Source organism: Scyliorhinus torazame, chromosome 1 (genome assembly GCF_047496885.1).
Source record: "Scyliorhinus torazame isolate Kashiwa2021f chromosome 1, sScyTor2.1, whole genome shotgun sequence".
NCBI classification, from domain to species: domain Eukaryota; kingdom Metazoa; phylum Chordata; class Chondrichthyes; order Carcharhiniformes; family Scyliorhinidae; genus Scyliorhinus; species Scyliorhinus torazame.
In genome coordinates, this window is record NC_092707.1 from 1,081,244 (window position 1) to 1,108,773 (window position 27,530).

At 56.1% G+C, this 27,530-nt stretch overlaps 1 protein-coding gene across 9 annotated transcripts in view; it reads left to right on the forward strand.

The window, feature by feature from the left end:
- Positions 1-27,530, forward strand: part of ncor2 (nuclear receptor corepressor 2) — a 1,088,322-nt gene that overhangs the window by 175,143 nt on the left and 885,649 nt on the right. For 7 of the 9 annotated variants that reach the window (XM_072510208.1, XM_072510371.1, XM_072510262.1 and 4 more), the window contains one exon: positions 25,099-25,192. In XM_072510208.1, coding sequence (XP_072366309.1) covers positions 25,099-25,192 — 94 coding nt within the window. The remainder of the gene's footprint in view (positions 1-25,098; positions 25,193-27,530) is intronic. The other 2 variants (XM_072510235.1, XM_072510714.1) reach the window with 1 other exon arrangement.

Genomic DNA, 27,530 nt, shown 5'->3' on the forward strand with positions numbered 1-27,530 from the left:
GGCAGGGGCATGCTGACACTGGGGCAGGGGCATGCTCACACTGGGGCAGGTGCATGCTGACACAGTGGGGCAGGGGCATGCTGACACTGGGGCAGGGGCATGCTGACACTGGGGCAGGGGCATGCTGACACAGTGGGCAGGGGCATGCTGACACTAGGGCATGCTGACACTGGGGCAGGAGCATGCTGACACTGGGGCAGGGGCATGCTGACACTGGGGCAGGAGCATGCTGACACTGGGGCAGGGGCATGCTGACACTGGGGCAGGGGCATGCTGACACTGGGGCAGGGGCATGCTGACACAGTGGGGCAGGGGCATGCTGACACTGGGGCAGGGGCTTGCTGACACTGGGGCAGGGGCATGCTGACACTGGGGCAGGAGCATGCTGACACTGGGGCAGGAGCATGCTGACAGTGGGGCAGGGGCATGCTGACACTGGGGCAGGGGCATGCTGATACTGGGGCAGGTGCATGCTGACACAGTGGGGCAGGGGCATGCTGACACAGTGGGGCAGGGGCATGCTGACACAGTGGGGCAGGGTCATGCTGACACAGTGGGGCAGGGGCATGCTGACACTGGGGCAGGGGCATGCTGACACAGTGGGGCAGGGGCATGCTGACACAGTGGGGCAGGGGCATGCTGACACAGTGGGCAGGGGCATGCTGACACTGGGACAGGGGCATGCTGACACTGGGGCAGGGGCATGCTGACACTGGGGCAGGGGCATGCTGACACTGGGACAGGGGCATGCTGACACTGGGGCAGGGGCATGCTGACACTGGGGCAGGGGCATGCTGACACTGGGGCAGGGGCATGCTGACACTGGGGCAGGGGCATGCTGACACTGGGGCAGGGGCATGCTGACACTGGGGCAGGGGCATGCTGACACTGGGGCAGGGGCATGCTGACACTGGGGCAGGAGCATGCTGACACTGGGGCAGGGGCATGCTGACACTGGGGCAGGGGCATGCTGACACTGGGGCAGGGGCATGCTGACACTGGGGCAGGAGCATGCTGACACTGGGGCAGGGGCATGCTGACACAGTGGGGCAGGGGCATGCTGACACTGGGGCAGGGGCATGCTGACACTGGGGCAGGGGCATGCTGACACAGTGGGCAGGAGCATGCTGACACTGGGGCAGGGGCATGCTGACACTGGGGCAGGAGCATGCTGACACTGGGGCAGGGGCATGCTGACACAGTGGGCAGGAGCATGCTGACACTGGGGCAGGGGCATGCTGACACTGGGGCAGGAGCATGCTGACACTGGGGCAGGGGCATGCTGACACTGGGGCAGGGGCATGCTGACACAGTGGGGCAGGGGCATGCTGATACTGGGGCAGGAGCATGCTGATACTGGGGCAGGGGCATGCTGACACAGTGGGCAGGGGCATGCTAACACAGTGGGGCAGGGGCATGCTGACACAGTGGGGCAGGAGCATGCTGACACAGTGGGGCAGGGGCATGCTGATACTGGGGCAGGGGCATGCTGACACAGTGGGCAGGGGCATGCTAACACAGTGGGGCAGGGGCATGCTGACACAGTGGGGCAGGAGCATGCTGACACAGTGGGGCAGGGTCATGCTGACACAGTGGGGCAGGGTCATGCTGACACAGTGGGGCAGGGGCATGCTGACACTGGGGCAGGGGCATGCTGACACAGTGGGGCAGGGTCATGCTGACACAGTGGGGCAGGGTCATGCTGACACAGTGGGGCAGGGGCATGCTGACACTGGGGCAGGAGCATGCTGACACTGGGGCAGGGGCATGCTGACACAGTGGGGCAGGGGCATGCTGACACTGGGGCAGGAGCATGCTGACACTGGGGCAGGAGCATGCTGATACTGGGGCAGGGGCATGCTGACACAGTGGGCAGGGGCATGCTGATACTGGGGCAGGAGCATGCTGATACTGGGGCAGGGGCATGCTGACACAGTGGGCAGGGGCATGCTAACACAGTGGGGCAGGGGCATGCTGACACAGTGGGGCAGGAGCATGCTGACACAGTGGGGCAGGGGCATGCTGATACTGGGGCAGGGGCATGCTGACACAGTGGGCAGGGGCATGCTAACACAGTGGGGCAGGGGCATGCTGACACAGTGGGGCAGGAGCATGCTGACACAGTGGGGCAGGGTCATGCTGACACAGTGGGGCAGGGTCATGCTGACACAGTGGGGCAGGGGCATGCTGACACTGGGGCAGGGGCATGCTGACACAGTGGGGCAGGGGCATGCTGGCACTGGGGCAGGGGCATGCTGACACTGGGGCAGGGGCATGCTGACACTGGGGCAGGGACATGCTGACACTGGGGCAGGGGCAGGCTGACACTGGGACAGGGGCATGCTGACACTGGGGCAGGGGCATGCTGACACTGGGGCAGGAGCATGCTGACACAGTGGGGCAGGAGCATGCTGACACTGGGGCAGGGGCATGCTGACACAGTGGGGCAGGGTCATGCTGACACAGTGGGGCAGGGGCATGCTGACACTGGGGCAGGGGCATGCTGACACAGTGGGCAGGGGCATGCTGACACTGGGGCAGGGGCATGCTGACACTGGGGCAGGGGCATGCTGACACTGGGGCAGGGGCATGCTGACACTGGGGCAGGAGCATGGTGACACAGTGGGGCAGGGGCATGCTGACACTGGGGCAGGGGCATGCTGACACTGGGGCAGGGGCATGCTGATACTGGGGCAGGGGCATGCTAACACAGTGGGGCAGGGGCATGCTGACACAGTGGGGCAGGAGCATGCTGACACAGTGGGGCAGGGGCATGCTGACACAGTGGGGCAGGGTCATGCTGACACAGTGGGGCAGGGGCATGCTGACACTGGGGCAGGGGCATGCTGACACAGTGGGCAGGGGCATGCTGACACTGGGACAGGGGCATGCTGACACTGGGGCAGGGGCATGCTGACACTGGGGCAGGGGCATGCTGACACTGGGGCAGGGGCATGGTGACACAGTGGGCAGGGGCATGCTGACACTGGGGCAGGGGCATGCTGACACTGGGGCAGGGGCATGTTGACACTGGGGCAGGGGCATGCTGACACTGGGGCAGGGGCATGCTGACACTGGGGCAGGGGCATGTTGACGCTGGGGCAGGGGCATGCTGATACTGGGGCAGGGGCATGCTGACACTGGGGCAGGGGCATGCTGATACTGGGGCAGGGGCATGCTAACACAGTGGGGCAGGAGCATGCTGACACTGGGGCAGGGGCATGCTGACACTGGGGCAGGGGCATGCTGATACTGGGGCAGGGGCATGCTAACACAGTGGGGCAGGGGCATGCTGACACAGTGGGGCAGGAGCATGCTGACACAGTGGGGCAGGGGCATGCTGACACAGTGGGGCAGGGTCATGCTGACACAGTGGGGCAGGGGCATGCTGACACTGGGGCAGGGGCATGCTGACACTGGGGCAGGGGCATGCTGACACTGGGGCAGGGGCATGCTGACACTGGGGCAGGAGCATGCTGACACAGTGGGCAGGGGCATGCTGACACTGGGGCAGGGGCATGCTGACACAGTGGGCAGGGGCATGCTGACACTGGGGCAGGGGCATGCTGACACTGGGGCAGGGGCATGATGACACTGGGGCAGGGGCATGCTGACACTGGCGCAGGGGCATGCTGACACAGTGGGGCAGGGGCATGCTGACACTGGGGCAGGGGCATGCTGACACTGGGGCAGGGGCATGCTGACACTGGGGCAGGGGCATGCTGACACTGGGGCAGGAGCATGGTGACACTGGGGGCAGGGGCATGCTGACACTGGGGGCAGGGGCATGCTGACACTGGGGGCAGGGGCATGCTGACACTGGGGGCAGGGGCATGCTGACACTGGGGCAGGAGCATGCTGACACAGTGGGCAGGGGCATGCTGACACTGGGGGCAGGGGCATGCTGACACAGTGGGCAGGAGCATGCTGACACTGGGGCAGGGGCATGCTGACACTGGGGCAGGGGCATGCTGACACTGGGGGCAGGGGCATGCTGACACTGGGGCAGGAGCATGCTGACACAGTGGGCAGGAGGATGCTGACACTGGGGCAGGGGCATGCTGACACAGTGGGGCAGGGGCATGCTGACACAGTGGGCAGGGGCATGCTGACACTGGGGCAGGGGCATGCTGACACTGGGGCAGGGGCATGCTGACACTGGGGCAGGAGCATGCTGACACTGGGGCAGGGGCATGCTGACACTGGGGGCAGGGGCATGCTGACACTGGGAGCAGGGGCATGCTGACACTGGGGGCAGGGGCATGCTGACACTGGGGGCAGGGGCATGCTGACACTGGGGCAGGAGCATGCTGACACAGTGGGCAGGGGCATGCTGACACTGGGGGCAGGGGCATGCTGACACTGGGGCAGGGGCATGCTGACACTGGGGGCAGGGGCATGCTGACACTGGGGCAGGAGCATGCTGACACAGTGGGCAGGGGCATGCTGACACTGGGGGCAGGGGCATGCTGACACTGGGGCAGGGGCATGCTGACACTGGGGCAGGAGCATGCTGACACAGTGGGCAGGGGCATGCTGACACTGGGGCAGGGGCATGCTGACACTGGGGCATGCTGACACTGGGGCAGGGGCATGCTGACACTGAGGCAGGGGCATGCTGACACTGGGGCAGGGGCATGCTGACACTGGGGCAGGGGCATGCTGACACACTGGGGCAGGGCCATGCTGACACTGGGGCAGGGGCATGCTGACACTGGGGCAGGAGCATGCTGACACTGGGGCAGGGGCATGCTGACACTGGGGCAGGAGCATGCTGACACTGGGGCAGGAGCATGCTGACACAGTGGGGCAGGGGCATGCTGACACTGGGGCAGGAGCATGCTGACACAGTGGGCAGGGGCATGCTGACACTGGGGCAGGAGCATGCTGACACTGGGGGCAGGGGCATGCTGACACTGGGGCAGGGGCATGCTGACACACTGGGGCAGGGGCATGCTGACACTGGGGCAGGGGCATGATGACACTGGGGCAGGGGCAGGCTGACACTGGGGCAGGAGCATGCTGACACTGGGGCAGGGGCATGCTGACACTGGGGCAGGAGCATGGTGACACTGGGGCAGGAGCATGCTGACACAGTGGGGCAGGGGCATGCTGACACTGGGGCAGGGGCATGCTGACACTGGGGGCAGGGGCATGCTGACACTGGGGCAGGGGCATGCTGACACTGGGGCAGGGGCATGCTGACACTGGGGCAGGGGCATGCTGACACTGGGGCAGGGGCAGGCTGACACTGGGGCAGGAGCATGCTGACACAGTGGGGCAGGGGCATGCTGACACTGGGGCAGGGGCATGCTGACACTGGGGGCAGGGGCATGCTGACACTGGGGCAGGGGCATGCTGACACTGGGGCAGGAGCATGCTGACACTGGGGCAGGGGCATGCTGACACTGGGGCAGTGGCATGCTGACACTGGGGCAGGGGCATGCTGACACTGGGGGCAGGGGCATGCTGACACTGGGGCAGGGGCATGCTGACACTGGGGGCAGGGGCATGCTGACACTGGGGCAGGGGCATGCTGACACTGGGGCAGGAGCATGCTGACACTGGGGCAGGGGCATGCTGACACTGGGGCAGGGGCATGCTGACACTGGGGCAGGAGCATGCTGACACTGGGGCAGGAGCATGCTGACACTGGGGGCAGGGGCATGCTGACACTGGGGCAGGGGCATGCTGACACACTGGGGCAGGGGCATGCTGACACTGGGGCAGGGGCATGCTGACACTGGGGCAGGAGCATGCTGACACTGGGGCAGGAGCATGCTGACACTGGGGGCAGGGGCATGCTGACACTGGGGCAGGGGCATGCTGACACACTGGGGCAGGGGCATGCTGACACTGGGGCAGGGGCATGCTGACACTGGGGCAGTGGCATGCTGACACTGGGGCAGGGGCATGCTGACACTGGGGGCAGGGGCATGCTGACACTGGGGCAGGGGCATGCTGACACACTGGGGCAGGGGCATGCTGACACTGGGGCAGGGGCATGCTGACACTGGGGCAGGGGCATGCTGACACTGGGGCAGGGGCATGCTGACACTGGGGCAGGGGCATGCTGACACAGTGGGGCAGGGGCATGCTGACACTGGGGCAGGAGCATGCTGACACTGGGGCAGGGGCATGCTGACACTGGGGCAGGGGCATGCTGACACTGGGGCAGGGGCATGCTGACACTGGGGCAGGAGCATGCTGACACTGGCGCAGGGGCATGCTGACACAGTGGGGCGGGGCATGCTGACACTGGGGCAGGGGCATGCTGACACTGGGGCAGGGGCATGCTGACACTGGGGCAGTGGCATGCTGACACTGGGGCAGGAGCATGCTGACACAGTGGGCAGGGGCATGATGACACTGGGGCAGGGGCAGGCTGACACTGGGGCAGGAGCATGCTGACACTGGGGCAGGGACATGCTGACACTGGGGCAGGAGCATGGTGACACTGGGGCAGGAGCATGCTGACACAGTGGGGCAGGGGCATGCTGACACTGGGGCAGGGGCATGCTGACACTGGGGGCAGGGGCATGCTGACACTGGGGCAGGGGCATGCTGACACTGGGGCAGGGGCATGCTGACACTGGGGCAGGGGCATGCTGACACTGGGGCAGGGGCAGGCTGACACTGGGGCAGGAGCATGCTGACACTGGGGGCAGGGGCATGCTGACACTGGGGCAGGGGCATGCTGACACTGGGGCAGGAGCATGCTGACACTGGGGCAGGGGCATGCTGACACTGGGGCAGTGGCATGCTGACACTGGGGCAGGGGCATGCTGACACTGGCGCAGGGGCATGCTGACACTGGGGCAGGGGCATGCTGACACTGGGGCAGGGGCATGATGACACTGGGGCAGGGGCAGGCTGACACTGGGGCAGGAGCATGCTGACACTGGGGCAGGGGCATGCTGACACTGGGGCATTGGCATGCTGACACAGTGGGCAGGGGCATGATGACACTGGGGCATGGGCAGGCTGACACTGGGGCAGGGGCAGGCTGACACAGTGGGCAGGAGCATGCTGACACTGGGGCAGGGGCATGCTGACACTGGGGCAGGGGCATGCTGACACTGGGGGCAGGGGCATGCTGACACTGGGGCAGGAGCATGCTGACACAGTGGGACAGGGGCATGCTGACACAGTGGGCAGGGGCATGCTGACACTGGGGCAAGGGCATGCTGACACTGGGGCAGGGGCATGCTGACACTGGGGGCAGGAGCATGCTGACACTGGGGCAGGGGCATGCTGACACAGTGGGGCAGGGGCATGCTGACACAGTGGGCAGGGGCATGCTGACACTGGGGCAGGGGCATGCTGACACTGGGGCAGGGGCATGCTGACACTGGGGCAGGAGCATGCTGACACTGGGGCAGGGGCATGCTGACACTGGGGGCAGGGGCATGCTGACACTGGGGGCAGGGGCATGCTGACACTGGGGGCAGGGGCATGCTGACACTGGGGGCAGGGGCATGCTGACACTGGGGCAGGAGCATGCTGACACAGTGGGCAGGGGCATGCTGACACAGTGGGCAGGGGCATGCTGACACTGGGGGCAGGGGCATGCTGACACTGGGGCAGGGGCATGCTGACACTGGGGGCAGGGGCATGCTGACACTGGGGCAGGAGCATGCTGACACAGTGGGCAGGGGCATGCTGACACTGGGGGCAGGGGCATGCTGACACTGGGGCAGGGGCATGCTGACACTGGGGCAGGAGCATGCTGACACAGTGGGCAGGGGCATGCTGACACTGGGGCAGGAGCATGCTGACACTGGGGCAGGGGCATGCTGACACTGAGGCAGGGGCATGCTGACACTGGGGCAGGGGCATGCTGACACTGGGGCAGGGGCATGCTGACACACTGGGGCAGGGGCATGCTGACACTGGGGCAGGGGCATGCTGACACTGGGGCAGGGGCATGCTGACACACTGGGGCAGGGCCATGCTGACACTGGGGCAGGGGCATGCTGACACTGGGGCAGGAGCATGCTGACACTGGGGCAGGGGCATGCTGACACTGGGGCAGGAGCATGCTGACACTGGGGCAGGAGCATGCTGACACAGTGGGGCAGGGGCATGCTGACACTGGGGCAGGAGCATGCTGACACAGTGGGCAGGGGCATGCTGACACTGGGGCAGGAGCATGCTGACACTGGGGGCAGGGGCATGCTGACACTGGGGCAGGGGCATGCTGACACACTGGGGCAGGGGCATGCTGACACTGGGGCAGGGGCATGATGACACTGGGGCAGGGGCAGGCTGACACTGGGGCAGGAGCATGCTGACACTGGGGCAGGGGCATGCTGACACTGGGGCAGGAGCATGGTGACACTGGGGCAGGAGCATGCTGACACAGTGGGGCAGGGGCATGCTGACACTGGGGCAGGGGCATGCTGACACTGGGGGCAGGGGCATGCTGACACTGGGGCAGGGGCATGCTGACACTGGGGCAGGGGCATGCTGACACTGGGGCAGGGGCATGCTGACACTGGGGCAGGGGCAGGCTGACACTGGGGCAGGAGCATGCTGACACAGTGGGGCAGGGGCATGCTGACACTGGGGCAGGGGCATGCTGACACTGGGGGCAGGGGCATGCTGACACTGGGGCAGGGGCATGCTGACACTGGGGCAGGAGCATGCTGACACTGGGGCAGGGGCATGCTGACACTGGGGCAGTGGCATGCTGACACTGGGGCAGGGGCATGCTGACACTGGGGGCAGGGGCATGCTGACACTGGGGCAGGGGCATGCTGACACTGGGGGCAGGGGCATGCTGACACTGGGGCAGGGGCATGCTGACACTGGGGCAGGAGCATGCTGACACTGGGGCAGGGGCATGCTGACACTGGGGCAGGGGCATGCTGACACTGGGGCAGGAGCATGCTGACACTGGGGCAGGAGCATGCTGACACTGGGGGCAGGGGCATGCTGACACTGGGGCAGGGGCATGCTGACACACTGGGGCAGGGGCATGCTGACACTGGGGCAGGGGCATGCTGACACTGGGGCAGGAGCATGCTGACACTGGGGCAGGAGCATGCTGACACTGGGGGCAGGGGCATGCTGACACTGGGGCAGGGGCATGCTGACACACTGGGGCAGGGGCATGCTGACACTGGGGCAGGGGCATGCTGACACTGGGGCAGTGGCATGCTGACACTGGGGCAGGGGCATGCTGACACTGGGGGCAGGGGCATGCTGACACTGGGGCAGGGGCATGCTGACACACTGGGGCAGGGGCATGCTGACACTGGGGCAGGGGCATGCTGACACTGGGGCAGGGGCATGCTGACACTGGGGCAGGGGCATGCTGACACTGGGGCAGGGGCATGCTGACACAGTGGGGCAGGGGCATGCTGACACTGGGGCAGGAGCATGCTGACACTGGGGCAGGGGCATGCTGACACTGGGGCAGGGGCATGCTGACACTGGGGCAGGGGCATGCTGACACTGGGGCAGGAGCATGCTGACACTGGCGCAGGGGCATGCTGACACAGTGGGGCGGGGCATGCTGACACTGGGGCAGGGGCATGCTGACACTGGGGCAGGGGCATGCTGACACTGGGGCAGTGGCATGCTGACACTGGGGCAGGAGCATGCTGACACAGTGGGCAGGGGCATGATGACACTGGGGCAGGGGCAGGCTGACACTGGGGCAGGAGCATGCTGACACTGGGGCAGGGACATGCTGACACTGGGGCAGGAGCATGGTGACACTGGGGCAGGAGCATGCTGACACAGTGGGGCAGGGGCATGCTGACACTGGGGCAGGGGCATGCTGACACTGGGGGCAGGGGCATGCTGACACTGGGGCAGGGGCATGCTGACACTGGGGCAGGGGCATGCTGACACTGGGGCAGGGGCATGCTGACACTGGGGCAGGGGCAGGCTGACACTGGGGCAGGAGCATGCTGACACTGGGGGCAGGGGCATGCTGACACTGGGGCAGGGGCATGCTGACACTGGGGCAGGAGCATGCTGACACTGGGGCAGGGGCATGCTGACACTGGGGCAGTGGCATGCTGACACTGGGGCAGGGGCATGCTGACACTGGCGCAGGGGCATGCTGACACTGGGGCAGGGGCATGCTGACACTGGGGCAGGGGCATGATGACACTGGGGCAGGGGCAGGCTGACACTGGGGCAGGAGCATGCTGACACTGGGGCAGGGGCATGCTGACACTGGGGCATTGGCATGCTGACACAGTGGGCAGGGGCATGATGACACTGGGGCATGGGCAGGCTGACACTGGGGCAGGGGCAGGCTGACACAGTGGGCAGGAGCATGCTGACACTGGGGCAGGGGCATGCTGACACTGGGGCAGGGGCATGCTGACACTGGGGGCAGGGGCATGCTGACACTGGGGCAGGAGCATGCTGACACAGTGGGACAGGGGCATGCTGACACAGTGGGCAGGGGCATGCTGACACTGGGGCAAGGGCATGCTGACACTGGGGCAGGGGCATGCTGACACTGGGGGCAGGAGCATGCTGACACTGGGGCAGGGGCATGCTGACACAGTGGGGCAGGGGCATGCTGACACAGTGGGCAGGGGCATGCTGACACTGGGGCAGGGGCATGCTGACACTGGGGCAGGGGCATGCTGACACTGGGGCAGGAGCATGCTGACACTGGGGCAGGGGCATGCTGACACTGGGGGCAGGGGCATGCTGACACTGGGGGCAGGGGCATGCTGACACTGGGGGCAGGGGCATGCTGACACTGGGGGCAGGGGCATGCTGACACTGGGGCAGGAGCATGCTGACACAGTGGGCAGGGGCATGCTGACACAGTGGGCAGGGGCATGCTGACACTGGGGGCAGGGGCATGCTGACACTGGGGCAGGGGCATGCTGACACTGGGGGCAGGGGCATGCTGACACTGGGGCAGGAGCATGCTGACACAGTGGGCAGGGGCATGCTGACACTGGGGGCAGGGGCATGCTGACACTGGGGCAGGGGCATGCTGACACTGGGGCAGGAGCATGCTGACACAGTGGGCAGGGGCATGCTGACACTGGGGCAGGAGCATGCTGACACTGGGGCAGGGGCATGCTGACACTGAGGCAGGGGCATGCTGACACTGGGGCAGGGGCATGCTGACACTGGGGCAGGGGCATGCTGACACACTGGGGCAGGGGCATGCTGACACTGGGGCAGGGGCATGCTGACACTGGGGCAGGAGCATGCTGACACTGGGGCAGGGGCTTGCTGACACTGGGGCAGGAGCATGCTGACACTGGGGCAGGAGCATGCTGACACTGGGGCAGGGGCATGCTGACACTGAGGCAGGGGCATGCTGACACTGGGGCAGGGGCATGCTGACACTGGGGCAGGGGCATGCTGACACACTGGGGCAGGGGCATGCTGACACAGTGGGCAGGGGCATGCTGACACAGTGGGCAGGAGCATGCTGACACAGTGGGCAGGGGCATGCTGACACTGGGGCAGGGGCATGCTGACACTGGGGCAGGGGCATGCTGACACTGGGGCAGTGGCATGCTGACACTGGGGCAGGGGCATGCTGACACTGGGGCAGGAGCATGCTGACACATTGGGCAGGGGCATGCTGACACTGGGGCAGGGGCAGGTTGACACTGGGGCAGGGGCATGCTGACACTGGGGCAGGAGCATGCTGACACTGGGACAGGAGCATGCTGACACTGGGGCAGGAGCATGCTGACACTGGGGCAGGGGCATGCTGACACTGGGGCAGGGGCAGGCTGACACTGGGGCAGGGGCATGCTGACACTGGGGCAGGGGCATGCTGACACTGGGGCAGGGGCATGCTGACACTGGGGCAGGAGCATGCTGACACTGGGGCAGGGGCATGCTGACACTGGGGCAGGGGCATGCTGACACTGGGGCAGGGGCATGCTGACACTGGGGCAGGGGCATGCTGACACAGTGGGCAGGAGCATGCTGACACTGGGGCAGGGGCATGCTGACACTGGGGCAGGGGCATGCTGACACTGGGGCAGGGGCATGCTGACACTGGGGCAGGGGCATGCTGACACTGGGGCAGGGGCATGCTGACACTGGGACAGGGGCATGCTGACACAGTGGGCAGGGGCATGCTGACACAGTGGGCAGGGGCATGCTGACACTGGGGCAGGGGCATGCTGACACTGGGGCAGGGGCATGCTGACACTGGGGCAGGGGCATGCTGACACTGGGGCAGGGGCATGTTGACACAGTGGGCAGGGGCATGCTGACACAGTGGGCAGGGGCATGCTGACACAGTGGGGCAGGGGCATGCTGACACTGGGGCAGGGGCATGCTGACACTGGGGCATGCTGAGACTGGGGCAGGGGCATGCTGACACTGGGGCAGGAGCATGCTGACACTGGGGCAGGGGCATGCAGACACTGGGGCAGGAGCATGCTGACACTGGGGCAGGGGCATGCTGACACTGGGGCAGGGGCATGCTGACACTGGGGCAGGGTCATGCTGACACAGTGTGCCTGCCGGGACAGTCCTTTGTGTGGATTTTGGGAAGTAGGTAAAAGCGGGCTGTCAGGAGTTGGGAGACTATGAGGTTGGAAGCCGTAGGGGGAAGGCATCCGGAGGGAATGCGGTCACTAACAATTCCACTTGGAGGCAGAATGTTGGAAGCACACAAAAGGATCAGTGGAATGGGGGGAGGATTCTTGCCCAAGAAGTGGGCATGGAGACGAAGGCGGCGAAAGAAGAGTTCAACATCATGTCGAGCCCGGAATTCATTGAGGTGGGGACGTGGGGGCACAAAGCTGAGTCCTTTGCTGAGAACAGCATGCTCAGCTCGTATTATATGTACTTGGTGCAGTGAGGATTAGTGTGTGTGTCACTGCTGTGGTAGTGTTTTTAAAATAGATCCTAACTTGAAAGGTTGGGAGCCAGGGGGATACAAGTAAACCAAGTAGCTTGGACTAATGGAATTTTGTTTGGAATACGGGGATTCCCTGTGGAGTTTATTAGATTTAAGCTTGGTAAGATGATGTCATTACTGGGCGGAGCTACGTTATCAGGCATTTTGCAGGGAATGCAGGTCAGTGGGGTTCTAGCTGAAGCTGTGACCAGAAGTTCAGCAGTTTCCTCTCTACAGTTCAGTGAAAAGCTGTGTCTGCAGACAGAGAGCAGTGTGGTTGGAAAGGTGAACAAACCAGCTGAAGACATACAGCCAGAGTTTCTGCATGGGTCTGACAGGATTCAGATCTTGGCCGGGATTCTCCCCTACCCGGCGGGGCGGGGGGTCCCGGCGGGAACCACTCCGGCTTCGGGCCGCCCCAAAGGTGCTGATTTCTTCGCACCTTTAGGGGCCAAGCCCTCACCGTGAGGGGCTAGGCCCGGGAGTGGTTTCCGCTCCACTTATCTTCAAAGCAGTGTCAAGAGGTCTCTCTTTCTTAATGAACATCTCTGTAAAACACGTTTTCCTGAGTGTCTGTGGCTGCTCCTCGTCGACTGAGAGCTAAGATTGTTTTTTTTCTTGTTTAAGTGGAAATAAAGATAGCAGTTAAGGGTTTTCTTTTAATTATTCATTTACGGGATGTGTGCGTCGCTGGTTAGGCCCAGCATTTATTGCCCATCCCTAGTTGCTCTTCAGAAGGTGTTGGTGAGCTGCCTTTTTGAACCTCTGCAATCCTTGTGGTGTAGGTACACCCACTGTGCTGTTAGGCAGGGAGTTCCAGGATGTTAGCCCAGCCACAGTGCATTACACTCCTGACTGTGCCATGTAGAAGGTGGACAGGCTTTTGGGGGTCAGGAGGTGAGTTACTCGCTGTAGGATTCATAGCCTTTGACCTGCCCCGGTAGCCACAGTATTAATGTGGCTGGGTCCAGTTCAGTTTCTGATCAAATCCCCCAGGATGTTGATTGTGGGGATTCAGCGATGGTGATGCCATTAAATGTCACGGGGCGGTGGTTAGATCCTCTCCTGTAGGAGATGGTCATTGCCTGGCATTTGTGTGGTGTGAATGTAACTTGCCGCTTGTCAGCCCCGAGCCTGGATATTGTCCGGGTCTCGCTGCATTTGGACAGGGACTGCTCAGTATCTGAGGAGTTGCGAATGGTGAACATTGTGCAGTCACCCGCAAACATCCCACTTCTGACCTTATGATGGAAGGGAGGTCATTGATGAAGCAGCTGAAGATGGTTGGGCCAAGGACACGACCCTGAGGAACTCCTGCAGTGATGTCCTGGAGCTGAGATGATTAACCTCCAACCAACAGAACCATCTTCCTTTGTGCCGGGTACGACTCCAACCAGCGGAGAGTTTTCCCCTGATGCCCATTGACTCCAGTTTAGCTCGGGCTCCTTGATGCCACACTCGGTCAAACGCTGCCTTGATGTCGAGGGCAGTCACTCTCACCTCACCTCTGGCACTCAGCTCTTTGTCCATGTTTGAACCAAGGCTGTAACGAGGTCAGGAGCTGAGTGACCCTGGCGGAACCCAAACTGAGCGTCCGTGAGCAGGTTATTGCTGAGTAAGAGACCCTTGATAGCTCTGCTGATGACTCCTTCCCTCACTTTGCTGATGATGGAGAGTAGACAGACAGGGCGGTAATTGGCTGGGTTGGATTTGTCCTGTTTCTTGTGTACAGGACACACCTGGGCAACTTCCACAGTGCGATGGTATTCACTGTTATTGAGTAGCATTGTTTAAGGGGTCACTGTAAGTTATGTAATGGTAAAGATATTTTAATATTGTGTTTGTAATAAAGTTTGTTTTAATAAACCATATCCCTATTGATTTTTGCAATCTCTTCAGGAGAGGAGTATCCTTTCTCACAGTCTAAAAACAATATTGGTGTTTCTGTGCCGTGTCCAGCCTCTGTGGGGGTCTGGCCGGGATGGTTGTACTGTTTAAAACAGGAACTTCTCACTTATCTATTACACATTGGGATGAAATGAATTGCTGCAGATTTGTTGCTGACTATTTCACGATCACCAAGAAAGCAAATCTTCACTTACAAGATTTCTTAATCTCCTAGGACTGAAAATGGGCATTTTCAGTTCTATAAATGAGGTGGAGAATAATCTCATAACTCGGAGCTACTGTTAGCATTTATCAAACATCAACGATTTCTGCTAAGGTGCAAACAGAGCTTTTAGAAATCAAAATATTTACTCATTCCAAATCAAACATCTCAAAAAGTGCAAAGTTTAACATTTGCATTCTCACATTTCTGAGAGCAGCACGACAGCACAGTGGTTAGCACTTTGCTTCCCAGCTCCAGGGTCCCAGGTTCGATTCCGGCTTGTGTCACTGTCTGTGCGGAGTCTGCACGTTCTCCCCGTGCCTGCGTGGGTTTCCTCCGGGTGCTCCGGTTTCCTCCCACAGTCCAAAGATGTGCAGTTTAACAAAGAACAAAGAAAAGTACAGCACAGGAACAGGTCCTTCGGCCCTCCAAGCCCATGCCGACCATGCTGCCCGACTAAACTAAAATCTTCTACACTTCCTGGGTCCATATCCCTCTATTCCCATCCTATTCATGTATTTGTCAAGATGCCCCTTAAATGTCCCTATCGTCCCTGCTTCCACCTCCTCCTCCGGCAGCGAGTTCCAGGCACCCACTACCCTCTGTGTAAAAAACTTGCCTCGTACATCTACTCTAAACCTTGCCCCTCGCACCTTAAACCTATGCCCCCTAGTAATTGACCCCTCTACCCTGGGGAAAAGCCTCTGACTATCCACTCTGTCTATGCCCCTCATAATTTTGTAGACCTCTATCAGGTCGCCCCTCAACCTCCTTCGTTCCAGTGAGAACAAACCAAGTTTATTTAACCGCTCCTCATAGCTAATGCCCTCCATACCAGGCAACATTCTGGTAAATCTCTTCTGTACCCTCTCTAAAGCCTCCACATCCTTCTGGTAGTGTGGCGACCAGAATTGAACACTATACTCCGAGTGTGAGGTGGATTGACGATGCTAAATTGCCCTTCATGTCCAGAAAGGTTAGCTGCGGTTACTGGGTAATGGGGATTGGGTGGAGGTGTGGGTTGAAGTAGGGAGCTCTTTCCAGGAGGCAGTGCAGACCCGATGGGCTGAATGGCCTCCTTCTGCGCTGTAAATTCTATGATTCTATGATGTACTGGGTAATTTTAGCAGGAGTTTGGAAACAGTATTTCAGTGTTAAACACAGCAGAATCCAAACACCACTACAATTAGACTAGAATGCTTCTGGCATTATCCTTGTAGTAAACAGTTTGGAGCATGGTTTGTGTTTAGAGTGTGAGAGAGATTTGGAGGGTGGTTTGTGTTTAGAGTGTGAGGGAGATTTGGAGATTTGGAGGGTGTTTTTGAAAACTCACCACTATCCTTAGAAGTCCCCCTGTACCAAAAAGTGCCGACATTCTAAATGGTGATCAGGCATTCTCACTCCCTGACTCTGATGCAGGCTTCAGTGAGTGCTATTCAGGTCAAACTATGGTTTCAAATTATCCCTCGGTATAACCCATACCTTCACCGAAGATTTCATCTACTTACCACTTAGTGGCATCGATCCTGGGTCCCACATTGCTAAGTAAGTAAAGTAGACTAATAACCACTGTTTCAGGTTAAAACTTTTAAGCTATTTTATTTATTTATTTATTTTTCTTTTTAAAAGATGCAATCACTGTCTTTGCAGAAAAGTAAAAAGATCTTGCTTCTGGATCCTTCTGGTTGGTTGAAGGGACCTTCAGGCCCAACTTGACAATCAATCTTCTTTAAAGTCTGGTCTTCTTTAGATGTATTCGCTGATGAGCTTGTTTGCTGTGTTCTATCTTTCCCATGTACAGAGCTGTGAGAGCCGGCTCTGAGCTGACTCTGAGCTGACTCTGAGCTGAATCTGCCTACTCTTTAAATTCTAGTCTTCCTTAGATATATTAGCTGTTTTAGCTCGGCTGCTTTGACCTGTTCCTTTCCCATGGCCGAGCTGACTGTAATCTGACTCCGAGCTGCTTCTCTTGTTCCTTCTCTGCTTCTCTCTCTCTCTCTCTCCCTCTGAGTTCTGGTTCTGTGTAGTTACTGCTCTGGTCTCTAGGTTTATATTCTCTTTCTAACATTTATTAAGTTTTTATGACTTTATTGTAAAGTAACTTTTATTTTCTTTGATTGTAAAAAGTATCTTTGATCAAAACTTTCTAATGCAACATAGATCTGATTACATTGTGTCCTTTGTGATATTCAAAAATGCTTTGACTTCAAGAGGTGTTACTTTTAATTCCTGTCATTTCTATAGTTTTATTTTCCAATCGTGTCCTCAGCTCATAATTTTGACTTTGATTTTGGCTTTGAATTATGTTTCTCGTAGACTGATAGTCTCCAGTTTTCTTTAATTTACCTGGTATTAGCAAATTTTCACACCTAGAATTCTCACCAAATTCAACTGAACCTCATCCATTCTTTTCCAGCTGCTCACTAAGATAGTTACTTTCAATGAAGGTGTGAGCCATTGTTTTTGGCTTCATTCAAAATCCTGTTTGTCTTGTTTGCTAAGCCTGCTTGACCAAGGATATCTGCATTTTACAATCCTGCTCTTTGCAGCTGCTGTTAACCCTTTGTGGGTCTTTCCCTGAATCCTCTCATGTTTCTCTCAGACCAGATATTGCCAGACTTCCATGTTTCAAATGACACATCTTTCCATATTTTCAATAACACCCCGTCTTGACATTTGAAACATAACTATATCATTTTGTCAATTATCCCCCCATCTAATTGTACTGACTAACATTTATCCCCAATCTTTCTCATTTGTATGTATGTTTTGTGATTTTAAATTGTGCACCAAAATCAACTCGTAAATGTATCCATACCACAGACCAGCGTCTTTTTTCGTTCTTTCCTCAAGGCCAATTACCGTGAACCATAGCCGCAGCCGCTCAGGAAGGTAACACAATAGCTATATCCGTGTTCCACTACCTGAAATGAAAATCGCTTATTGTCACGAGTAGGCTTCAATGAAGTTATTGTGAAAAGCCCCTAGTTGCCACATTCCGGCGCCTGTTCGAGGAGGCTGGTACGGGAATCGAACCGTGCTGCTGGCCTGCCTTGGTCTGCTTTAAAAGCCAGCGATTTAGCCCAGTGTGCTAAACCAGCCCCTATTAAAATGAAGTTACTGTGAAAAGCCCCTAGTCGCCACATTCCGGCGCCTGTTCGGGGAGGCCGGTACGGGAATCGAACCGTGCTGCTGGCCTGCCTTGGTCTGCTTTAAAAGCCAGCGATTTAGCCCAGTGTGCTAAACCAGCCCCTATTAAAATGAAGTTACTGTGAAAAGCCCCTAGTCGCCACATTCCGGCGCCTGTTCGGGGAGGCTGGTACGGGAATTGAACCGTGCTGCTGGTCTCCAAAGCATTTTACTTCATTGGGGTAGCAGCACCGTAGAAACTTCCTCATGTCCCTTAGAAACAGCACACAACTCAGTCCATCAGTAACCAAAAAGGTCTTTTGCCCATCACTGGCTGTTAAGTGTCCCATTGTTCTGTCATCCAAATTGCTTTCCGTTTCTCATCGGAATGGTAAATTATGATATCATGTACCACCCCTTGCATCATTAATTTAAAGGTCCAATTAATCCTGCTTCTATCCCTGACTTCTCCCACATTAGTGTCTAACATTGTCCTGAACCATGTATGTCTGCCAGCCCCTGGTGTACGTGAGAGAATATCTTTCTGACAGATTTCCTTCAAATCCCTTTCGTCTATTATCATTTCCCTTACAACATTTGCAATACAATATGCCAACAGTATTCGCAAAATCACATCGAACTGTCATTTTTTCCAAATAAACTCTCCCTATTGTTAAATACACAGTCAAAAAAAATTAAGTCTTATCTTAATACATTACTCATGACCTAACCACACAAATAGACCGTGTGTTACAACTTTACATATGTGCAACTGTTGTCACAATTTCAATATTAAAAATAAAGTACAATATCAACACATCCCTTCGTGGCTTTGGGACCAATAGTCATTATATACTAAATATGGCGTGTAAATAACATCAATATTATTCGTGATGTTCCATGTAGTTAAATCAAGAAAACACACTAAACTACCACTATTCCCCCTCTATTAAAACATTCACACAGTTTAGAAATGCTGATCAAGTTCTTGAACGGCACACATATCCCCATTATCATACATATTATGGGCAGCACGGTAGCACAAGTGATTAGCACTGCGGCTTCACAGCGCCAGGGCCCCAGGTTCGATTCCCCGCTGGGTCACTGTCTGTGCGGAGTTTGCACGTTCTCCCCGTGTGTGCGTGGGTTTCCTCCGGGTGCTCCGGTTTCCTCCCACAGTCCAAAGACGTGCAGGTTAGGTGGATTGGCCATGCTAAATTACCCGTAGTGTCCATAAGGGTTGGGAGGGGTTATTGGGTTGCGGGGATAAGGTGGAAGTGAGGGATTAATGTGGGTCGGTGCAGACTCGATGGGCCGAATGGCCTCCTTCTGCACTGTATGTTCTATGTAATCTATGTAATAACAGTCCCTACCAATTTACATGACATTTCTTCTTTAATAACGATTACAGCTCTTCAATGCAATATTGTTTGCTGCATTGTTAATAATTTTCCCGCCGTGGCATTAAGCTACAAAAATTCTTAAACTTTTGTCATTTAGCATATTGGGGTTCCTCGTCAGTCGCTGCTGTCTGCCGAGACCCTTAATAACTCCACCGTGTAGTACATACCCCGTGGAGACCGCAGATCATCCATCAGCTGATGTCCAGTTAGAGATGTCTGACCGGAGGTTTCACTGTTCAGTAATAATTTGATATTTTGAGTTGTTTCGAACCCGCAAAGTTTTCCTCCGGGCTCTGTCTTTCAATTCCCTCAAATTTGTAGCCAATTGTATCTTTAGTTTTCCCCCAATCCTGTCCAAAACATTCTTCTCTGGAGTGCAGTTCACTTCCTTCTTGTGAACTGGTTTGTCTGTTATTTATTTTTTCCATCTGAAAAATCAAATCAAATGAAAATGAAAATGAAAATCGCTTATTGTCACAAGTAGGCTTCAAATGAAGTTACTGTGAAAAGCCCCTAGTCGCCACATTCCGGCACCTGTTCGGGGAGGCTGGTACGGGAATTGAACCATGCTGTTGGCCTGCCTTAGTCTGCTTTCAAAGCCAGCGATTTAGCCCTGTGCTAAACCAGCCCCTGAAACAGGTTAAGGGTGGAGAGGGCCCTAATCTTTAATTTGTATTTTCTATCTTCATTTGAACACTCCAGAAGTGCCCTCTCCGGGACTTCCGGATTTCTTTTGCCACCATTTCTTTCCTTTTTCTTTTTGAACTGGTTTATTTTCCTTATCCTTTATGTCCTTCATACAATTAAAGCCTGTTAAGCCTCCTCCTTCTGTCATTGCACCCCTGAGTGAGATTCGAAGAATCTCAAACTCCTCCTCTTTTGCTCACTCTGATCCAATCTGGTCGAAACTTTACCCTGATACATTCCTGATATTGCTACTGCATTTACTTTAATTACTTTATTTTGATTACGACTGGATTTTTATGAAGGTAAATTCCAAACTTGACATTTTAACTTTATCATCTGTCCAATCAATGCTGCTAACGGGTTTTAATTCACTGTCTTCCCACCAATTGGGTCATGTATTTTAACTGTGATACAATTTCTTTTGCTCCAGACACCAGGCTTCTCTAAGTCAACTATGTTTACTCAAATTCTGAACAATCTTGTCTTTACATTTTACAGCTTCACTGATTATTTTCCCTGCAGTCTTAGTTGGTAGCTTCACCCAAACCTCCCTCTGTATTGTCAATTGGTTTAATATCTTAATTTTTACCTGCATCAATTTTTATCAAATCTTTTCCTGCCATCAGATTCTCATTTTTCTCTTAATTTAACTGTTGATCCAATATCTTTATTCTCCAAAGCTCCTTCCACAATGTATTTAACATTCTAAACATCATTATTTTTGCTGGTGACATTTTTGTGCTCATCGGACACTAGGACCCTGTGGAGCTACGCAGTGTCAATTTCAATGCTCAGTTTCAAAGCCTGCAAGCAGCTGATTGCTGCCCAGTACAAACTCTGTATCCGTATGTTCTAAGACTAATTTAGTTCTGAACATACTGATTTACCTCCTCATAATACTGATCACATTTCTACCTGCCGTTTATAACTTCCAATTGATGTGAAACTCGGTTTTGCAAAATACAACATTTAAAAAAAAAATACAAACACCAAAGGAAATTCACAATCCTTATTAGACACACACTCAGTCATCCACTCAGATCTTGGACCTCTATTCAGTGGGGGTTTAGTTACTTTAACAAAAATTGAGACCCCTCCATGCTGATAAGTCTCACTTATGCAGGAGTTTTTTGCCTCTGTTAATTTTTTCCACTCTTGTTTCATTGCTTCAACTCTCTTGACCATGTTTCAGAGCAAGAGGATTATTCTAATTGCCATTTTTCAGAATTCTAAGTTCTGTTCCTGGTTGTCCCTTTCAGTTGCAATCTGAAATTAAGGATAAGTACCCTTTCTGGGCCCTATCCAAGGCTGACTAAGACACTATATTCCTGTTTTAGTTAAGGGTCGATTGGTTATTGGTCTCTAAAGATTCTAGGCATCCTCACTCCTCTAGGATTTAACCTCACAATCCGCCTTATAGAATTTACAGTGCAGAAGGAGGCCATTCGGCCCATCGAGTCTGCACCGGCTCTTGGAAAGAGCACCCTACCCAAACCCACACCTCCACCCTATCCCCATTACCCAGTAACCCCACCCAACACTAAGGGCAATTTTGGACACTAAGGGCAATTTATCATGGCCAATCCACCTAACCCGCACATCTTTGGACTGTGGGAGGAAACCGGAGCACCCGGAGGAAACCCACGCACACACGGGGAGGATGTGCCACTCCGCACAGACAGTGACCCAAGCCGGAATCGAACCTGGGACCCTGGAGCTGTGAAGCATTTGTGCTATCCATAATGCTACCGTGCTGCCCGGTATACTCTCAGGATGATTTATTTTTGGCCTCCTTTTACCAGTAATGGATGCAAGATTTTTAGTGCTGTCACCAAGATGTCTTGCAGACTTTTTCTCAGGGTCAGCATCTTCTGGTCTGCTGATTTTACCCAACCTGAGCTTCAGTCCCCTCGATCCACAGAATATCCTTACAAAAGTCAATCACACATGACTTTCCAGACTAAACTCGGCAGGTAAAGTCTGACTCGCACAGAGACCAGAAACTTCTAATATTCCAGCCTTTGCGCCGGTTAGAAACTTCTCATATTCCAACCGTTTCCTGGGAACTAGAAACTTCTAATATTCTAGCCCCCATTCTGCTCAACTAGAAACTTCTAATATTCTAGCCCCCATTCTGCTCAACTAGAAACTTCTAATATTCTAGGTCTCCACGCTGGATGCCATGGAGAAAGTAAAACAACCGGCTGGGCGTAATAAACACGGTGTTAACACATCGGGTGCCATGTAGAAAATAAAGCTACCAGCTAGGTGTAATTAACAGGGTTTTAATTTAAACGTTGGGCGCCATGTTTTTGAAAACTCACCACTATTCTTAGAAGTCCCCCGATACCAAAAAGGGCCGACATTCTAAATGGTGATCAGGCATTCTCACTCCCTGACTCCGATGCAAGCTTCAGTGGGTGCTATTCAGGTCAAACTATGGTTTCAAGTTATCCCCGGTATAACCCATACCTTCACCGAAGATTTCATCTACTTACCACTTAGTAGCATTGATCCTGGGTCCCGCATTGCTAAGGAAGGAAAGTAGATTTTGGAATAACCACTATTTCAGGTTAAATTAAGTTATTTTATTATTTTATTTTTTCTTTTAAAAGCTGCAGTTACTGTCTTTACAGAAAGATAAAAAGATCTTGCTTCTGGATCCTTCTGGTTGGTTGAAGGACCTTCAGGCCCAACTTGACAATCAATCTTCTTTAAAGTCTGGTCTTCTTTAGATGTATTCGCTGATGAGCTTGTTTGCTGTGTTCTATCTTTCCCATGTACAGAGCTGTGAGAGCCGGCTCTGAGCTGACTCTGAGCTGACTCTGAGCTGACTCTGCCTACTCTTTAAATTCTAGTCTTCCTTAGATGTATTAGCTGTTTTAGCTCGGCTGCTTTGCCCTGTCTCTTTCCCATGCCCGAACTGATTGTAATCTGACTCTAGCTGATTGTTCCTTCTCTCTCTCTCTCTCTCTCTGAGTTCTGGTTGTCGTTCTGGTAGTTCCTGCTCTGGTCTCTCAGGTTATATTCTCTTTCTAACAGTTATTAAGTTTTTATGACTTTATTGTAAAGTAACTCTTATTTTCTTTGATTGTAAAAAGTATCTTTGATCTAAACATTCTAATACAACATAGATCTGATTACATTGTGTCCTTTGTGATATTCAAAAATGCTTTGACTTCAAGAGGTGTTACCATTAATTCCTGTCATTTCTATAGTTTTATTTTCCAATTGTGTCCTCGGCTCTTAATTTTGACTTTGATTTTGGCTTTGAATTATGTTTCTCGTAGACTGATAGTCTCCAGTTTTCTTTACTTTACCTGCTATTAGCAAATTTTCACACCTAGAATTCTCACCAAATTCAACTGAACCTCATTCTTTCCTTTCCAGCTGCTTACTAAGATAGTTACTTTCAATGAAGGTGTGAGCCATTGTTTTTGGCTTCATTCAAAATCCTGTTTGTCTTGTTTGCTAAGCCTGCTTAACCAAGGCTATCTGCATTTTACAGTCCTCTCCTGGCAGCTGCTGTTAACCCTTTGTGGGATCTTTCCCTGTATTATCTCATGTTTCTCTCAGACCAGATATTACCAGACTTCCATGTTTCAAGTGACACATCTTTCCATATTTTCAATAACAAGGGTGGTTTGTGTTTAGAGTATGAGGGAGATTTGGATGGTGATTTGTGTTTAGAGTATGAGGGAGATTTGGAGGGTGATTTGTGTTTAGAGTATGAGGGAGATCTGGATATTTAGAGGGTGATTTGTGTTTAGAGCATGAGGGAGATTTGGATGGTGATTTGTGTTTAGAGTATGAGGGAGATTTGGAGGGAGATTTGTGTTGGGAGTATGAGGGAGATTTGGAGGGTGGTTTGGGTTTAGAGTATGAGGGAGATTTGGAGGGTGGTTTGGGTTTAGAGTATGAGGGAGATTTGGAGGGTGGCTTGGGTTTAGAGTATGAGGGAGATTTGGAGGGTGGTTTGGGTTTAGAGTATGAGGGAGATTTGGAGGGTGGTTTGGGTTTAGAGTATGAGAGAGATTCTGAGATTTTGGATGTTTTGCAGGATTCAGGTTCATGTTTATAAGGAATTTGAATTTTGGGTGAGTTTCCACGTTTCGATATGCAAGTGGATATAATAATAATAATCTTTATTGTCACAAGTAGGCTTACATTAACACTGCAATGAAGTTACTGTGAAAAGCCCCTAGTCGCCACATTCCGGCACCTGTTCGGGTACACGGAGGGAGAATTCAGAATGTCCAATTCACCGAACAGCACGTTTTTCGGGACTTGTGGGAGGAAACCGGAGCCCCCGGAGGAAACACACACAGATATGGGGAGAACGTGCGGACTCCACACAGACAGTGACCCAAGCCGGGAATCGAACCTGGGGCCCTGTTGCTGTGAAGCAACAGTGCTAACCACTGTGCTACCGTGCCGATATTTTCAAAGAATTTACAGTGCAGAAGGAGGCCATTTGGCCCATCGAGTCTGCACCGGCTCTTGGAAAGAGCTCCCTCCACCCTACCCCCGTAACCCAGAAACCCAAACTAACACACTAAGGGGCAATTTATCACGGCCAATCCACCGAACCCACGCATCTTTGGACTGTGGGAGGAAACCGGAGCACCCGGAGGAAACCCACGCAGACACGGGGAGAACGTGCAGACTCCGCACAGACAGTCGCCCAAGCCAGGAATCGAACCTGGGACCCTGGCACTGTGAGGCAGCAGTGCTAACCACTGTGTTACTGTGCCGATATGGATTGTTAAACAGGTTTGTCTTTGCTACGATCACACTGAAACGCACGAGCACCTGAGAGAATGGGGCAGTTTATGGAATTTGGGCTGGGCAGGTTCTGTGGTGATTGGAAATCCAGCTGGACGTGAGATTGACTTTGTGATGATGTTTTTCAGCAGAGGGGGACCGAAGGGTTGCATCCTCACAGCTACTCTCGCCCGGAGTGAACAGGAAATCTCCGAGATCATTGATGGACTTTCAGATCACGAGGTGAGCTTTACTTTCCTGGGGTGGGATTCTCTGACCCCCCTCCACCGGTTCGGAGACTCGCTGGGGGGCGGCGTATATCCCGCCCCCGCCGCCCGCCGAATTCTCCGAAGGGTGAAAGGTCGGCGCGGCGTCAATCGCGCCGACCGCCTCGGAGAGTGGCAGGGGCGGGCGCGAGGCGATGGACTCCGGGGCTGCCCATATTCTCCCGTCTGGATGGGCCGAGGGTCACGTCGGCGTAAATCAAAATACCTTTTTCACAATGTCAACCAGTGCTGGTGGGCGATGCCGCCCAGCGCGGAGGTCGGTCACGGCCTGGCGGTTGGCCGCAGTCTGTGTGTGTGGGGAAGAGGTGTGTGTGCAGCGGGGGGGGGGGGGGGTGGGCTTCGGGGGGGTGCCGGGGACGGGGGGGGGGGGGTGAGTGTCGGGGACGGGGGGGGGGGGGGGGTGAGTGCCGGGGGGGGGGGGGGTGAGTGCCGGGGGGGGGGGTGAGTGCCGGGGGGGGGGGTGAGTGCCGGGGACGGGGGGGTGAGTGCTGGGGGGGAGGTGGGCTTCGGGGGAGTGCCGGGGACGGAGGGGGGGTGAGAGCCGGGGACGGGGACGGTGAGTGCCGGGGAGGGGGGAGAGTGCCGGGGGGGGGGGGAGTGAGTGCCGGGGAGGGGGGAGAGGGCAAGACAGTTTGTCCGCCTGGCCAGGTGCCAACCTCCAACAGTCGCGCCCATGCAGCCTATGCCACCTGGCTGGGTGAGTGGGGGGCAATGATGACATGCTGTCGTTCCCCCCCCCCCCCCCCCGCCCCCCGCAGGCCGTCATGTTTTCTGATCAGCCAGCGATGTTGGCCGTCGTGGCGGCAGCCGCTATTCTCCATGTTGCCCTGGAGGAGGAGGAGGAGCGTGCCAGAGGGGCAGGCGGCAGCCGCCCAGGCTGGAGGGACACCCGCCCGACAGGACGAGGAGGAGGAGCAGGGGGAGCACGTAGTGGAGGAGGAACACGAGGAGGGGGAGGAGGACGTCGCGGCCCCACGGCAACGGAGGCACCCGAGGACTCCCCGTGTGTACCGGCCCTGTTCGTCGTACCAGGACCTCACGGACCGGGAATGCAGGAGGAGACTCCGGATGAGCCGGGAAACCGTGGCACACATCTGCCACCTGCTGGCGCACCTGTCACCGCGTGGCACTGGCGGGGGACACCCTCTCCCCGTGTCCGTCAAGGTTACGGAAACACCCAGACATAGTCAAAGGATCCGTAAGGCCAAACAATTGGAGTAAGTTGGCACGGGTGCAGGGCACAGATGAGTTTTAGGGGCTAGGGCACGTGTATGGACTGTTTGTTATTAAAATCACTTTCACACCTACAGAAGCTGCCTTTGTGCTCTGTCCGAAGCGTGCGGGGCGTGTCATGTACGTTGAGCGCCAGTGTGTGTGTGAGGGGTGGTCTTACCTCAGCCCCAGGTGAGTCTGCCCCGTTCCCCCTGCCCGGGGGGGTGGTGAGACTGAGCTATGGCCTGCTGAGACTGGGCCATGGCCTGCTGAGACTGGGCCATGGCCTGCAGAGACTGGGCCATGGCCTGCAGAGACTGGGCCATGGCCTGCAGAGACTGAGCTATGGCCTGCTGAGACTGGGCCATGGCCTGCTGAGACTGGACTATGGCGTTGAGCGCCTCTGCCATCTGGCGCTGGCACTGGCTCATGGCCTCCTGTGAGAGGGCAGCCATTTCCTGGGCCACAGACGCCGCCTGCACGGAAGGCCCCAGGCCTCGCAAACCGTTCCCCATGTCTGACACCGTCGCAACCATTGCCTCCACCGCGGACGCCACCCGTGCGGTGTCAGCCTGGGTGGCACGCATGACCGGCACCACTCCCAGCTCCTGGACGCGGGTGGACTCCTCCACCTGCGACCGCAGCCGCCGCAAGCCGCCCGTCACCCTCTTCGCTCGTCTCCGGGTCGGTGGTTGCATCGGATCTATGTGTGGGTGTGGAAACTCCAGGAACCCGGGATCCATCTGGGCGGCAGATGTTCGCTTGGGCTGGACTGCCCTCCGACCGCCCGGCCCCTCTGCTGCTCCTACCTCCACCTGCTGTACCGGGACGGCTGTGTTGTGCGCACCAGTGAGTGAACCAGACGCCTCATCACTAAAGTGCCCAACCGAGGTGAGTGTCTCTGCGATGGTGGAGGGTGTTGGAGACAGCAGTGGCGTTGTGTCGTGCGCATCGTCCGACTCTGAGTCCATGGCACTTTGGGGTGGGGGTTCGTCTCCGCCCATCCAATCTGTGTCACTGTCCGGTATTTCGGTTTCCTGGGTAGGGGTGTCCTGGGGAGGGGTGTCCTGGGTAGCGGTGTC